The sequence below is a fragment of the Dunckerocampus dactyliophorus genome, chromosome 3 (genome assembly GCF_027744805.1).
Source record: "Dunckerocampus dactyliophorus isolate RoL2022-P2 chromosome 3, RoL_Ddac_1.1, whole genome shotgun sequence".
In the NCBI taxonomy this organism is placed as follows: Eukaryota; Metazoa; Chordata; class Actinopteri; order Syngnathiformes; family Syngnathidae; genus Dunckerocampus; species Dunckerocampus dactyliophorus.
The window spans coordinates 12632845-12650031 of NC_072821.1; the positions used below are offsets into that span (position 1 = coordinate 12632845).

Sequence of the window (17187 nt, forward strand, 5' to 3'; positions counted from 1 at the left end):
TTGTTAATCCTACTTAGTTTTCAACTGAATTGCATCTCTGACAGTGGAGAGGAAAGTGAAGAACCAAGCTCTCTGTGTGCAGACAGGCTCAAATAACCATTCAGTCCCACCATCCTTTTCCACACTTGGTGTTACACTTGCCTGATACTCCAAGTTGATTGAAAAACTAAAGCCCAAAGATCAAGATTGACTAAGGAGATTAATAATGAGGGCATTCTATCGTTTCCAGAAAAGTCAAATGGTTTCCCGACAGCTCAATTTGATCATTACTTAGAGGAGAGATCTCAGTCTGGCTACATCTTTTTTTCTGCTAATTAGCAAGGATCCAATTCTTCTTACCCCCTCTTCTCAGAAACATGTTCCATTATGGCACAATATCCTCTGATTAAAAGCAGGGGAATCAAGGATGTGTTTGTGCTTTTAATCCAGCATTTACTTATACAAATGAAATCTCTGTGGGAGTTGAAGACACAATCTTCTTGTAATTGATGTTATCGTAAAACTCTGTGTCCTCACTGTAACCCAAATAGGTGCCTCAGACAAAATAATGTTGCTGCAATTTGTCTTTTACTGTCAATGCATTTAACCAAGGAATGTGTGGAAAAGCCTTCTTATTAAACATGAACCTAAACTCTGTTTTACATTACTAATAAAAACTAATCAAGGCAGGCCTTTTCTACTTACACAAGAGATTGGCAAACCTATTTTTATTTGTATTATAATCATACATGTCCAGGATATCCATGAGGTCTTAAAAAGTCTCAAATCCAATCATTTGAATTTTAGGCTTAATCATTTTCTTAAAATCTCCCTAATCGTTTTCTTAAAATCATCTTAAACACAATTTTGAAAGGTCTTAAAACTGTATTAACATTACTTAAAAACACAAAAAAACATGCATAAACTTTTTTTTTAAACAAATACATCAAGCCGCTGGAATCCCATGGCGTATCAGAAAAGTGAAATGGGTCTTAAGTTGTCTTCATTGTTGTCTTAAAAGAGTAAATTTGACTCTTTGTAACCGGCAGAGACCCTGACGTCACTTTTTCCATAACCTCACAGTGAGCAAGACACAGGCCTAAATCTTGTATACGAATCATTTAAAGCCATCATTGTCATTACACCATTGGTTGAAAAATACCCACCAATGTATGGCTTTTTTTTGTATGGTGCAACATGTGATTGTGTTTAAAGCAATATCCTCCGACCTCAAGATGCCTCCATTATTTTTCTGGCTCCGCAGATCTACTCACCTGACCACACAAGCAGTAGTTTTCCCTCCAACCCGTCGACACCTGTGGGTTCTCCTTCACCTCTCACAGCCACAGCAGGCGCTGGCTCAGCAGGGACTGTGGTGACAGCTGCCGGCAATGCGTCTGGAAGGCCAGGTAGAATGCTAGTCTTTCTGTATGATGTCATCCACACAAACTTATCATGGTACATCCTTGAATAAAGCTTGAATTACAGTCTGTTTCAGAGTCAAACTTTTGACATCACGATGAAGTCAAGTCGACTTCTTGCATCACATTTTTGAACATTCTTAACTGTCATACAAACATAAACATAAGATAACTGGAGAATAGTTAAAGTTAAAGCTAGTTTTATACATTTATGTTTACAAATGTGCAACAGGAGATTTGTTTGCTTCGGAGGTGAGTCTCTGTACGAGACTAAACTAAACACAGCTCACATATTGCTTTTTGCATTCTTTTTTTATGTCGCAATATTGTCCTGAGCAGCCATGACAGAGACCTTTTCTGTCACCATGTCACCATAAGTTAAAACTTTCCTTTTATGGTCATCATCACAAATTCTCTCTTTGCCATCGCTTGAACGTTTCTATGTCGGCAGCACAAAAAAGCTAATGAACAAACAACACACAGTAGTGGAATTTACCCATTAGATGTTTGCTGAGCTGAAGTCTTGCAAGATTTAGATGTTTGGACCTTCAAGTATTTGCACAACTCCAAAGACGTATTTTTTCCAAATTGTACAACCTTGGGGGCTTTCAGTTTTGGAGGTTCCGCTGTACTTGGGCTTCCCTAAAATGTTTTGATGTGTTGTTACCTATTAGACCGATCATCAGACTATAGCAGTACTTCTCAAGTCGTGGTGCTTGGCCTTTGGGGGGCCGCGATGAGGAAGGAAGGAAGGACTTTGAATATTAGTGCAGATCTGCCAATATGTATGAATTTGGCATACTCAGCATGCAATTTGACTCTTGAATATGCTTCACTGCTCTCCATTTTGTTGCATTTCGCTAATTTCATTTTCGAGTTCAGTCTGTACAGTACAGATAAATAAGTAGATATCAGTTTTTCAATGGTATTTCAAATCGTTGGGGGGGGGCAAACATTTCTCTCCCCCAGTGAGGGCATGACAGAAAATAAATGACAACCACTACACTATAGTAATTGTCTATGTTTGTGTACAGGTGGGCAGTTTATCCACCTCTTTCAGTCTGTGTTAGGGCTGTATTTGTCGGTTTTGTTTATCAAAAGTATTTGTAAGTGAATGTGAACAGCAAAGACAGGAGAAGGTGTCGAGCAGATTTAGTGGCCAGCTGCCCGTAATCTGCACATCTTGCTTATGATGCCAGTTGTGCAAGGTACCCCAACAACTCCCTTGCATCTTAAGTCAATACCTGAATTTTTGTGCCCAGTATCCTCTCGGAGTCCACAGAGCTTCACCAGACGGATTCCTGCTGGTGACATCTTTTGCTCAAAGCTTTCATGCTTGTAAATCTAGGGCTGGTTGACACGTACTGTTTGTATTACAGTTCTTTTTGCTTAGATTTTTTTTTTTTTTTTTTTTTTGCAGTGATTGAAATGTTAATGACAAGCCCCAGAACAACAATGAAAATGAAAAGTACTGAGGCTGTGGCTTTTGAGCTGCTTAAGGATTAAAAAAAATTGCTTGAAGTGGTTTTGAATTACATCGATGAAAAGCTCTTCATATTTAATTTTTGGACTGGGCAAAACAGTGGCAGGTTTATGAAAGTCAGCCTGTGGCTCGTAATAGTAATGTGTTACACAGATTTTTAGTGTTAGCCTCAGTGAAGGCTTGTTTTTAAATGGGCAATGCGGTCAGTCTTAACTTAATACACAAGCGACCGTACAGTTGATAGACAGTCTTTAAAAGGCTGTTATGAGGAATTGTAGAGGAGGGGTAGTAACATAAAGAGAGAGAAAAAAGGGGAAGACACTATGCAGGAAAGCCCAGTGTGCTTGTTTTAATGGACAGTTGTATCATGTATGGTAATGGACTGGTGACAGCTGTCTCTGCCTATGCTCCCCTCATCCTCAGCTGTTGCCCTGCCCTGTGGACAGCTGTTCCCCAACACACACATGGCTGCAAATGGTCTCATTTATCTGCCAGCGGGTGAAAAGTGTGGCTGTGACTCAGCAGACTTACTGACCTGTCTACTGTACATGGGTCATAGTGTAGCTCAGAAGGATACCAGTGGCATTCAAATGTCACTTATACAGTAAAATGCATATTTGTCGTGTGAGGTTTGTATTGGAATGGTTGAGTAAAACACTGACATTAAGCACAATACCCATGCAGAGCATACACATTAGATGTTTGCGTAATTAACCCTGTAGTCTTTCTGTAGCCCTGGGTCAGTAGAGGCATGTGTGTGGTTCGTGTCTCACTCATCTGGCAACAAGATGAGGCCACACTCAAGCTTTTTTTCATCCTTTCTTCAGGAGTCTGGAGTCTTTTATACCAAGAGATGACAAAGGACTACATGTGAAAGGAGACATTTACTGGAACATTTGAAGGACATTTTGTTTGAAACATTTTTAAGGACCCCTTATTAACTGTGCCGGCAAGTAACATTTGAATTAATCATATAACCATCATACAGCTATAAAAGTTAAAGACGACTTTATAGGAGGAATAAGTATGTCCCACACGCGCAGTAATGAGCTGGCACTTTTTATCTGTTTTTATGTGTTGAAAACACACCGAAAAGAGAAAGACATAAAGCGTGAGAAAAGTGTAGCGGCTTCTACAGCGGAAATGACTGTATATACATTTATGTGGACTTTTTTCATTGTGGTAAAACTTGTTTTGAGTCTTGGTTCTGTTGAAAGTACTGTAGATGTAGACGACATATTCCTTGCTTTCTGTCAGTATGTTGTATGTGTGTGTTTGTTGGGTCTTTTTCATGTATAGGGGGCATGTTCCAAAATCTGCTCCACATGAAACCTGCCTTGAGATAACTTGTACTGATGTAGTGTCGTTAAAATTTAATTGAATGTAAGTAGAAAAAAATTGACAGAGACAGAAAGCATGACAAGCTTATGTAAAAAGGATGCACTTTATTGAACCTACATGGTTGACACATTGCCTTTATCACCAACCCTGACTAAGACCATTCACAAATAGACAGTAAAAACAAATGTAATCTCTCAAATGTGCATTTTAAACAGAATTATGGGGTGGGAAGGAAATTTGTTAAAAGTCTGATTTGTCACCGCTCATATTCTTCTCCTTCCTTTCTCTAAACAAGCTGGAGATGGAGGAGATGGAAGTGGGCGTTAGACAAACACCCGGCCAGCTCATGTGTCAGGGTGCTGTTTAGCCGTTGGCAAGTGATGCAATTGAGTCCTTAATGATGAAAATATCTCCTGCAGATCAAGTCGACGCCAGGAAATTGGGACGTCGCCGTGCTATGACTGTTATCGTGTGTGTCAGTTACGTGTTGTGTTGTTGTAGTCAGTGACGCAAGGCGAAGCTATCAGCCATGTTGATGTGAAGCGGAAGCAGCTGCATCACTCAAGAATCGGTCTACAGTGTACCTCTGTCTCTTGCTTAGGTACCAACCAGTGGCCTCGTGCCAGTGGACAGACCCCGTCTTCTCCAAATTATGAGAATTCACTTCACTCACTGGTAAGCCTCTTTTTCTTCTTCAACTGGATGTGATAGCTCACTTTAGATAAGTTACCAAGCTTGCATGACAATGAGATCCCTGCAAAGGATGACCGGGAGGGTTGAAGGATAACCAAACTGAACAATACCTGTCCCTTGGGGTTTGCCATCTGTCCTCCACTCCACCAGTCAGGATGGGGTTGGGGGAGGGGTTCAGTTCCAGGGGCTGGTGGCAGCTATATGCTGAGCTACATTTCAAAGATTCCTTTGCTGACATTTAATTTAATCAAAGAGATGATGTACACAAATCATCTGATGACATACTGTCTTGATCTTGGCAAAAAAATTAAAATATGGGTCAGAGTTTCCAAGTAGCTGAGTTAAAATTGACTGAGGACTTTGGAAAGCCCCATGACTTTGACAATTGAGGCTGAGCAACTGTCTAAACATGCCAGTTGAGGATTAGATTAGATGAAGTGACTAATAGCTAATGGATTGGGACACACTTGGTCATATTACACAATGTTAGAACTTTGCTGTAAAGCCAACAAGTTTCACTTAACTTCAAACTATTTATCAAGAGTATACAATACAAAGTTATACAGCTACTACCTGCATATTCCCTATTGAGCATTGGCAACCCTACAAATGTGCATATTTTTGATCAAATCTTTTTTATTTGTGGGAAAACCTGCTATTTTGGTCGTATGGTGTTTAGTGGGAGAAAAACTAACCAATTTGCGCTACATCATAAAGCTTGAATTGCAGAGAGAGAAGTCAGAAGCAAACTTCAACTTGCTTGAGTAAGTGATGTCTATTTGCAATGCATTAGCGTGACATTTACACCCATACTTACACAACACAAACCGACAAGAGGTCAAACCAAACACCTCCATCACTCTTGGTGCAACCAAATTAACACGTGCGGCACACAATGTAACTGCACCACACGGACTAACCCAGTATTGTAATAGACCCTTACACATGCAAAACAATACTATTTTATACACGTTTATAACCCACAAAGCGTAGTCCATGTGGTGCGGTTACATTGTGTGTGTTGTGTTGTGTGTGTTGCACATGTGTTACTTGTGTTATTTTTGGTCGTATCTTGAGTGTGGGACGTGTTTGGTTTGATGTCCTCTTGTTTGTTTTGGTCTTATATACAGATGTCAATGTCAAGCTAATTCATTGCAAATAAACAGCACTTCCCCAAGCAAATGGATGTCTTGTACATTAGCTACATAGCCCAGGCCTGATTAAAGTGTGAGAAATAAAGATTTATATGGGATCTCAATTATTAGCTGATTTCGAATCATTTGCTGGTGTGTCCGAAATGGAATTCCCATGAAAAGCAGGGATCTACTGTAATACAAGGTGAAATAGAGAGATACAAGCTTTTACCAATGATGTCATGTATTCAAAGACAGCAAATGATGGGGGAATAAATAGGAATGTAGGTACCGCAGGACACATTATATGAATGTTGTAAATATGTGGTGCACAAAAAAGTAACCACTACTGTGTTGCAAGATCTTAAAATTGCGCACACCAAAACATTTTCATCCTTACAAAGTGATTGGTCAGCAGATGTGAGCAAATCCTGTTTCTTCTCAAGTACAATCTCTTCTCAGGGTATTTCTGCTCTTTTCATAATCCTATTCTTATTTATTTGACTTTGCCAGAAAAACAGAGTTCATCAGCAGTTACATGAGCATCTTCAGGATGCCATGTCTTTCTTAAAGGATGTGTGTGAGGTACTACTGCCCTTTCAGATAGAGCTTTCTTGTCTATTACATCTTCCATGCGTCGTCCCCATTTTTGGTTGCTCTCACAAAATCAACTTGCACTCATCATTCCTCACAATGAAATTCACCTTTAAATTTTTTTATTGCCTTTGTTGTCATATTCTTATATTGTTAGGTTGTCTTATTAACCATTCTTGTTTGCCGTAATCTGCTTCATTGCCGATGTTAAATCCACGCTTTATGAATACTATTCAGTTTCACACACACAAGTTGATGTGATCATGTGTTGAAATTTTCTTTATCTTCACTTTTCAAGTCCACACCGTCCAATCACTGTTTTCAATTTGTGTCCTAATGTGCTTATACTAAGCTGCTCTGTCCTTCTTTTCCTCTCCCACACCCTGACCTTCCACTCTACAATCCCTCTGGTCCCCTCAGTCTCGAATGGAGGATCGCCTGGACCGACTGGATGATGCAATCCTTGTTCTGAGGAACCATGCAGTGGGCTCCACCGCCAATCTACCTAGTGACATCCACAGTTTGCTAGGACAGGCACAAAATGGGCCAATCTCAGCCATCGGAGCAAGTTTCCCAGCCTCTGCATTGGCTGCAAGTCGAACAGCTGCCTTGGTATGAAGACCTCACACAACATTTACATATTCCTATTTGCATAATTAAGATATTGTGTTAAGTGCTTGGAACGCATAAGAGAATACAAACATACGCTGTTTACCTGCATTGGGCAAAAATATTCCATTGCCGTGTGATGAAAGTACACTTCACACGCAGAGCAGTTGAGCTAATCCTGACATATTTTCCGTAAGTACAATTGCTGGCAGGCGCTCATCTGTTATATACACAAGAGTTGAATCTGACATTAGAGGTGAAGTTGTGCTTACTCTGCTATACTGTCAAACCCCAAATGATCATTTAATTATTGTTATTGTGAATCTTTGAATGGGTATATTTTTGCCCAAAGTGACACAAGAAAGTGTGTTTTTCATAAGTGAGATTAATATATGTTAATATATATTTTAATTAGGGCTGTTTATGTATTTCATTAACTACGTACATTTTTTTTTGCGTAATTAAAACATACACATCATGGCAAGCCACGCCGCTCTGTTATGATGATAGACGGAGGCACAGTGTCCCCACAGAGTCACACAGTCTGACGCTCTTTAATACCTTTATTCTAACCTGAAAAGATCAACAGCGGTGCAATTCCATATATGTATCTCCACAAACACCTCTCAAGTCCCTTCATCAGAACGACAATTCCTCATTGTCACTAGACGATGCAGAAATGCATTCACGGACACTCAGAACATCACATCAACATCTTTATTATGCGTGTATGTGTGGTCGAAATAAACAGAAAAAGAAAAACTACATGTGGATATTCTTATCACTCACTTCGTAACCCTTAATACGAAAGTACAATTTGCTACATTTATGTATGCTCGGAAAACCCAAAAATACACTCAAAACATTTCAATTCAACTAAAATGATGTGGTGTCTTTGAACGCAACCCCTCATTGCTCATAATAAGGCGGTGTGATTAAAATATTCTGCTACTAATAAAGAAACTAGTGTAATAATGTGAATAGATTTTCAGATGTGTGCTATTTTTTTTAGCTTGATTTAAATGTTCTGTTAATTTGGAGCCGTTAATACATACAAATATATATAATCCTGTCCTGTCGTTTATCTTTTTATTAATAAAATACAGTAAAAATGGGCATAATTCAGACACAGTTGCAAATGGTGATTAATCATGACAAAGAATACTGAAAATGTAAAAACATTTTTTCAATATCTGGCAACTTCTTCCAGTCCATTGCCACTTTTATGTCGCAGGTCCAGCCATAAGATGCACATTCAACAAATAAAATCCAGATAATCTCAATACTTGGCCTAACTGTATGTCAGGGTGTGTTCACCCATGCGTCATCTTTGGTCGATTTTAATAGACTGAAGAGCTATTTAAAACATTTACAGTAAAAATGAAGTGGGACAGTTGCTGTCACAGCACCATATTCAGTCCTCCCTTGTTTATCACGGTTAATTGGTTCCAGACCCACCTGCGATAAGTGGATTTACGCAAAGTACATTTATAAACGGAATATCTTTGTAGTTAGAGCATAGAAAACCTGTTTACGACCTTCTAAATACGTTTTTTAACATGATTAGAGCCCTGTAGACATGAAAAAACACCCCATAGTCACCTTTACACTTGTATAACCCAAAATATTAGACAAAATAAGACATATAAGACTTAAAGAAAACATAATATAGACTATCACACACACATGCCCATAGCCTATGGTTTGTTGCCTTTGATACACTTACTACACGCTTATAAGTAATACTACTTACTGTATGAACTTGTACATTATAATTACACACACACATACACACAGTTCTCTGACACAATGACTAACCTGTGAAATACTGCAACTTGTTCAATGATGATGATGCTAAATTAGATATGTGTCAGTGTTGCCATGTCTCGCGAGAGAAACAAGCAACTAGCTCTCTGAAAACAAGCCAAAAACAGGGAACTTAGGAATTTGTTAACAACTTTACAAAAAAACAAGCCCAAAGTTGCTTAGAATAAGCGGGCGTGGCAACGCTGATACACGGGCCTTTGTCTTTGAATGTGTGAGTACAGTATGTCTTCTGTATGCGTAGTTCATTTAGCCATTTTTATGCTTGAAAATTGATGTAAAATGTGCATAATTATGCATACTTTTGACTTATAAGCCATAGTCTACAGCGAAACAAGTGAGTCACTGCAATATGATTTTTTTTAATGAATATACAGTATTTGGAAAAACTGTGATAGAGTCAAGCTGTGGTTTTTACCACTCCTCACCACAAACTTGAATGACATTCCGTTATATTTGTGTTGAATTATGATAAAATTGTGTGTGTTGTATCATTTCTAATCCAAATAGATGCTGTGATGTTGTTGAGCCCTTGCAAGTTGTTTGCTCAGTTTGTACGAACTATTAAGTTGTTAAGCACTGAGCTGCGGCAGTGAGCTTAACTGTGACTGCGACATAGAATTTACTGTGTTTGCAGTAACACAGCACTTCCTGTGTGGGAAGAGCTCCCCTCGGACGAGCTCGCCAGCTTCGGCACAGCCACAGGCTTTTAGTCTGGATGACACCCGCCTTTTTATTGCTTCTTTTTAACAAGGAAGGAAATCTGAATGCTTGGGAGCGTGTGTCTGCACCCAATGCCTCCACCCAAACAGAGGTCCTCAGCTGTATGGTAATTAGGCTCAGCCAAGAAAATGGCAGTCTTCTTTTCTTGCCAGACCCCCCCCCCCCTTTAGGCACCTGTTGAGAGCACAGCAGTGATTAGCGTAGCACTGAGGAAGGGGAGGGTCTTGGGGTAAAGGGGTTAACAGAGGCCAACAGTGACATGGGATTACATAAATAAGCCTTTGGAAAAGAAACAGTGGAGAGATACCCTGCAATGTTAGTGACACTTTTCTGCTCTCTATTTGCACATATAAAGAGAACAGAACATATGGTGAGCATCTGAAGTCTTTGACATTGTGGTACTGCATGCTGGGTGTTTCACTTATGAATGTGGACAGAACAACAAGGATACGTCCTAACTGGGCAGTCAGCTTAGTTTGAAATTTTTGAAAGTCAACACCAAAGAAAGGTACAGTATCTGTGTCTCATACTGTCTGGAATTGCAAACTTCAGTGACTCGGCACATCCCAAAGTGTTCTCTATAAATACATGTTTTTTTTAGAAGACATTTTGACATGTCTCATTAGGGTCATGGGTGGGCCTACCCCAGCTGATTTTGGGAAAGAGGCGGGATACACTGGTCACCAGTCAATCACAGGGCACATAAACAAACAACCATGCACACTCACCTTCACACCTATGGACAATTTAGAGCAGGGGTCTCAAACTCAATTTACCTGCGGGGCCGGGCTGCTACAGGCAGAGTTTGGGTGAGGCTGGGCCGCAAGTGTTGTGATCTCCTGTGAGGCCATCAATGGCCTCACAGGAGACTGAGGCTTTGAATCGCCATTTGGGCGATGTATATGTATATTTAATGTGTTATTTTCTGTTATTATGTCTTTACCCGCTGAATACGTCACTACTGCCCCTGAGAGCAACATGTATCTTAAAACGGCTCCATCCACTTAATTCCTCCCATAAGTTTATCAGTTTTGATATTATAAGATAAGATGCATCCGTCAGCATGTCCACTGCAAGGATTTTTTGTGTGCACACAGATACACTGGTTGCAGTTCATTTTGGAACTTGTTCACTTTTTGTGCGTTTGTAACAGTACTGAAAATCTCAATATCTGCAAGTAATTGTGGATAGAGCAACTCTCCCACATAGCAGTGGTAAACATTGTGGTCATCTACAACCATGTATATGTTCAAATAGCTTTTCACGCATTGTACAAAGCATTTGTTTGTACGAAAACTATGACATCACCGACTCACCGCCGCCTCGTCGCCATCACGTGACCAGAAGTGAGCTTTGACAAAGAGAAACCGACATCATAGCTGAATATTTCCACGCACATGACTCAACCGAGTCGACATTCACCTCATATTTTGTTGCCGTATACTCCATAATGACCCGCAGAAGTAATTCCTCTTCTTGGAAGTCTTGAAAAGCAGAAGATGACAGACTTTCTCTCTTCTTCTATGATTTGGTGTGCCACATGGTTCTGCTTGTGTGTTTTTTACAGCGCCACACGTAGGTGTGCTTGTGTATTACATTGTTTTCACTCTGATTTACTAATCCGGCACAGCATGGACGCAGCTTTTTTTCAACCCGCCAAAAAAAAAAATCTCGCATTTCCCGCATGGACAGAGCCTCCTAAACCATTAACCATTCTCTTTCTTCCTGTATTGTTTTATGGAGAGGATGTCAACTTCCTGTCATGACAATGCGCCTCCTGTTTTTGTTGCAGAGTTCTGCTCATGCTGATGACGCTGCTAGCCTGAACAGCCATGGAGGTCTGCCAAGCGCCGGCTCCACATCCAGCACAGAACTCAACCATCAAGTTGAAACGTTTAGAGGTCTGATGCTCACCAACAATGTTTTTTTTTTTACTCATTTTATGGCGGCTCGTCATCTTAACTTAGTTTATCTTCTGCTCCTGCTACAGGCTTGGCTGGACAGGTGGCCGCCGCCTTGGAGCTGAAGATGGAGAAGCAGGACAAGGATGACATGAACGATTGCCTCTCGGGTGACGACAAGTCAGACGATGAAAGTGACAAACGAGACCTGAAAACACCTCGGGCTAGCACACGAACAAGGTAAAAATACTATTTACTATTTTATTTTGTCCTGTTTTTCTAAAGACTGTACTGTAATGATTCAATTTTAAAGAGTTTGTATTGGTGTAAATGCTAATCGATTAACGAGAGTCTTCTATGGTAGCTGGGTGCATGGGCTACAAAAGCAATTAACCACCAGGGTCTCTAGTGCGGATGTAATAGTGCTGATGTAGGTTTTATTAACTCCAGAAGATGGCAGTAGCTGGATTTGAAGTAACATGAGTGGTCAACATCCAGCAACTTTATCTACCTCTGCATGTGCCTTAAAATGTTGGTTGCCCTCCTTAGCTGTTGCTGTGAAACTCATGTAATAGCGCAATCATCAGTGGTATTGACACTGGGTAAGCAGTTTGCTACTTACCTGTATATCAAGATAGATTCTGTTGCTCCTTTGTTGTGTTTATTAATAAATGTCTACAGCATGTGGTCAAAGAGAGCTATGTTTTCCTTTCCACTTTCTCATGCATTACAAACATTATTATGAAGTTGTTATATATAAAGAGTATTCACATATGGAAACCTCTCACCTCTCACATTTCACCAGTAATGTTAAAAAAAAAAAAAAAAAAAAAAACCCTGTTGGCTATAATTACAGCATATATAGTATATGTATAATTTTGCTTAATTAATGCAATTATTTATTTATGTATTTATTTATTATATAGCTATACATAATCCCTGAGAAAAATCCATTATTAATAATAATATCCCTCAAAAGCAGGCAACTAGGAAAAAAGGATGTCATCTTAATAATAATAATAATAATAATGGTGATGACGGCAATTATATTTGTTTACTATTATTATTCATAAAAGTATAATAATAATATTCTGAGTATTTTTATCTATCCATCCATCCATTTTCTGTGCTGCTTATCCTAATTAGGGTCACAGGGGAGCCTATCCCAGCTGACTTTGGGCGAGAGGCGGGGTACACCCTGGACTATTTTTATTGACCAGCTATTTATGAAATATTAACTTGGTAAAAAGAGGGCAATATCAACATAAATCAAATTTAATTACAAATATTATCTCTATCTGTACTACATGGATAAAAGTATTGAGACGCATAGGCATTGTTGTAGGCGTCATATTCCTTCGTGGAATTCCTCAGTTCTTCCCAAGAAACTTGGCAAAGCCTAGCTGCGACAATGTTATACTGTATATATTATACAGTCATGGAAAAAATTCTTCGACCTTTTCTTGTTGCTTCAGTTTATTGATCCATTTTAATGCCTGGTACAACAAAAGCTACATTTATTTGGATAAATATAATGATGATAACAAATATAGCTCATAAGAGTTTAATTTAAGAGTGGATATCTAGCAATTTCCATGGTTTTCTCGATAATAACCAAAATCACTTAAGTTCTTACATGAATAGCTAGAGCATTGCACTGCCCAAAAATGTAACTCTTATGAGCTATGTTTGTTGTCGTTGTTATATTTGTCCAAACAAAGGTACCTTTAGTTGTATCAGGCATTAAAATGAACAAGAAACTGAAGAAACAAGGGTGGTCTAATCATTTTTTTCCATGACTGTATTTATATCCTACATTTTCAGTTCTTATAGTTGTAACGGTCAGAGGTACCATTACTTTTTGACCATATACTATACATTATGTATACTATATGAGGCTAAAATGCGAGTGTTTTCTTGTGTCCCACAGCATCACAGAGGACGAAGACTTGAATCCGGAGCAGAAGGCAGAGCGGGAAAGAGAGAGGAGGATGGCCAACAACGCTCGGGAACGCTTGCGGGTGCGAGACATAAACGAAGCCTTCAAGGAGCTGGGTCGCATGTGCCAGTTGCATCTGAAGAGCGAGAAACCTCAGACCAAACTGCTCATCCTCCATCAGGCCGTGGCTGTCATCCTTAGCTTGGAGCAACAAGTCAGAGGTCAGTTTCACAGTGAATGCTTCATCTTACTGTTACAATAAATATTCCCAGTGAATCTTAATTTATATTCTGTGTAATAGTGAACAGTTGGTCACACGTCCTCTGCTTGCCAACTCTTACAAAGTATGTCCTAGTTTTTCATCTGTCTGTCCACTCTTTGCTCTGCTCCCTTTGGCTGCAACCTCAGCTGAGTCACCTAAAGTTTTGGCTCATTCCATTTTCTTTCATGGCCAGCTGACTCACAATATACTCCTCTATTGTAACATTAGCACAGGTGGCAATAAGTTTACTAAAAAAAAACAATGTTTGAATTATCTTTTGACTGTCTCTACAGAGCGGAATCTGAACCCCAAAGCAGCCTGCCTTAAGAGAAGAGAGGAGGAAAAAGTGTCTGGCGGCTCCGGTGAAGGCCAACAAGGTCACACGGGGGTCCACCCAGGTTTGACGGACACATCCAACCCCATGGGCCACCTTTGAGGCGCTGACAGGTACACACACCTCTGTGGTTGCATGCAGTCTTTTTATTGTCTATTTTAAATAACTGTAAGGATCCTTGTGTCATTAAACTGTCTTTGTCACCAACAGTCCATAAGCCAAACTTTGTGTGTTTTATGTCATATGAAACAACAACAAAACATAACAGCCCTTCACATTGGACAAAGCTACAGTAGGACTAGGTAATGTGTGGACATTTAACTTGATAAATCAATACATGAATCATCCGACATGCCAATTTATTTACTTTTGATCAACCATCTGATTGCACATCTCCCCGGGGGTGGCAGACAAACTAAATGAAAAGAAATCATTTGCCATGTTTCTGATCAAAAAAGTATTGATTTCAGTGGATATAAGAAGTGAACATACCGCTGTGTAAATATCAGCTTTATTTGATGAGAGGAGAAATGAGGGGGGCGGAATGGCTCAGGTGGTAGAGTGGTCATCTCCCAACCTGAAGGTTGTAGGTTCGATCCTCAGTCCTCCTGTGATCGTGTTGAAGTATCCTTGGGCAAGATACTGAACCACCAGTTGCTCCTGTACGTAAATGTGCTAAGAGTGTCAAAGCGCTTTGAGTGGAAAAGCGCTGTACAAGTGAAAGACCATGACCAAATGAGTCTGACATCATTTTACATAAAAGGGAAGCAATAAAAATGCTTTTTGAGGGCAAACAACTTAATTAAATAAGTCAGTGGCTTGACCTCAATGCTTTCACTTACCGAAGACTGAAGTGAAGGCAGCAAAAGCTCCAAACAAAGCAGCAAGTGAAGGTGTCTACAGTGAAGACTTAGGAACGGATCTCCAGAAACAAAACTCAGATTTTGGTTATGTCCATTGGCTGCAGACATTAGGCAGTTATTGACTGTCAATAATTTTCATCTAAGTATTATAAATTCTGGTTACAGATTTGATATTATGTCAGATGTTCAAATACCATTGAGCATGGCTATGGTTTGTCCACCAAACCTTTTGAAATAGTTGTCAAAAAGTGGGTGTGTTCACTATTTATATCCAATATACAATAAATGTATTTTTTTCATGTTGTTTGATGACAAGCGGGCCATCTCTGATGATAGTATTTCTCTTCTCTCTGACAGATCAAAGAGATCCCAAACATTTAGTCCCGTCTATGAGATGGCGACCTGGCCTCCCAGTGATGGAGGGGGGCTCACGGTCTGTTACGCCACTTTGGAGGAGAAAAGACCACCTGAAGCGAAACCACAAGACTAACACAATCCAGTCCCTAGACTGACGAGGAGCCCAGCGGCCCATGTGCAAATTACTCCCCCAAAACCGAGCAGAACCTAGAGCACATATCATGCATATCTGCATGGAGGTGTTGCTTCTGAACAATCAGAGACTTCGCAATCTCCTCCGACTCCATGTGGAAGTTGTCTCGTGCCTAAACTGAATTGACGAATGCATTGTAACACCAACTTTTTTTTCTCTTTCTATTTATTATCTTAATGAGCTCAAAGTGTATTGTCTGAAGGGAAAATATATAGAGTACAGTTTCAAAGCGGTATGCAGCTTTTCAGTTGACCTATAGTTTGCCACTGTCGTTCTTACAAACTGGAGTGCTCTACTCTAGCCCGGTAAGTCTAAATGAGGGGAAAATTAATTTATTGGCCATTTTAGAGGCATGTTTATACAAAATTAGCAAAACACTAAAGCCCCCCCCCCCAAAAAAAGGAGATGATCTATTTATTTTTATATTTTCTTCATTCTTCCACCTCAAACAAGTTTGTGTTTGTTTAGTTTTAATAAGGTTGCGTGCGTCGACTATGCTGAGGTCGCAGACCAATGGCAAACTCTAAGTTTACTGAAAGCTCCCATTTCATCATTTTACATTACAGATTGTTTCCTTAGGGAAAAAGAACTACACATCAAATCTCATTCGCATTCCCTGCATATTTTTAGTGTCTTAACTAAAGGAAAAGGGGACTTAATTGCCTTTGGCGTTCTCTGCCATAGAGTGTTCTATGTAAGAAGTGACATACTCATGCAAATCCTGTTATGTTTAGTTGCTGATATAGTCCCAGCTTGTAGTTTTTTCCAGCCATCAATTTACCACATTGCTTAAAAAACAAAAACGACGACCACTTTTTCTTCTGGCCTGATTATCTTTTTTTTTCTCATAACTTTAAAAAGCAGGTATACATTTATGTCATTGTTGTTTGCTTGGTTGTAAACAAGTCACTTCATTCAGTTTCTACCCTCACATATATTTTGCTACATCCTATAACAATAAGCCAGACTTGATATTTCACAAACGTTGCTGAATTATCACAAAAATAGGTCTTTTTTTTTTTTCTTTGTACGCAAATAATGAACAAAGTAAGTCTTTTGTCTTTGGTTATGGCTTTATTTTGTATGTTTTATTATAAGTGTGCATGTGTTATTTTTCTTTGGTCTTAAGACTTTGCTTTATATTCCCATTTAGTTAATTGTTTGTATGTTTTGTTGTACCTGTCATGATGTACACCCCAAACAAGGCTGCCACATTCAGAATGGAGCGTATTCTGTGCAAAAAGGGACTCAGTTTAAAACAAAGATGCCATAGCAAAAGTTTACATTTGGAATCTATTTGTATTTGTGTGTCCACTCTCTGTATGTGGCGTTGCTGTTCATTACAGTATTCACACATGTGTATTCACCTTTATGGATATTATACACGTGACTTCCTGCTTCATTTCCTTCATTTGATATTTCCTTCTTCTTATTTCTTTCACGTTATACTTTGCTGTATGCCCAGATACGTTCCCCTTGTATAATATATGAAAAACGGAAAATCAAAAGGAGGAAAAAAAAACATTTGGCTTATTTTT

The 17187-nt window shown here is 39.4% G+C and overlaps 1 protein-coding gene across 5 annotated transcripts in view; it reads left to right on the plus strand.

The window, feature by feature from the left end:
* tcf12 (transcription factor 12) overlaps positions 1–17187 on the plus strand; it is a 100759-nt gene extending 83572 nt beyond the window's left edge. For 3 of the 5 annotated variants that reach the window (XM_054770159.1, XM_054770163.1, XM_054770161.1), the window contains 9 exons: positions 1244–1388; positions 4826–4899; positions 6564–6635; positions 7065–7256; positions 11593–11701; positions 11791–11941; positions 13632–13861; positions 14196–14349; positions 15457–17187. In XM_054770159.1, coding sequence (XP_054626134.1) covers positions 1244–1388; positions 4826–4899; positions 6564–6635; positions 7065–7256; positions 11593–11701; positions 11791–11941; positions 13632–13861; positions 14196–14338 — 1116 coding nt within the window. In that variant the 3' untranslated portion in view covers positions 14339–14349; positions 15457–17187. The remainder of the gene's footprint in view (positions 1–1243; positions 1389–4825; positions 4900–6563; positions 6636–7064; positions 7257–11592; positions 11702–11790; positions 11942–13631; positions 13862–14195; positions 14350–15456) is intronic. The other 2 variants (XM_054770160.1, XM_054770162.1) reach the window with 1 other exon arrangement.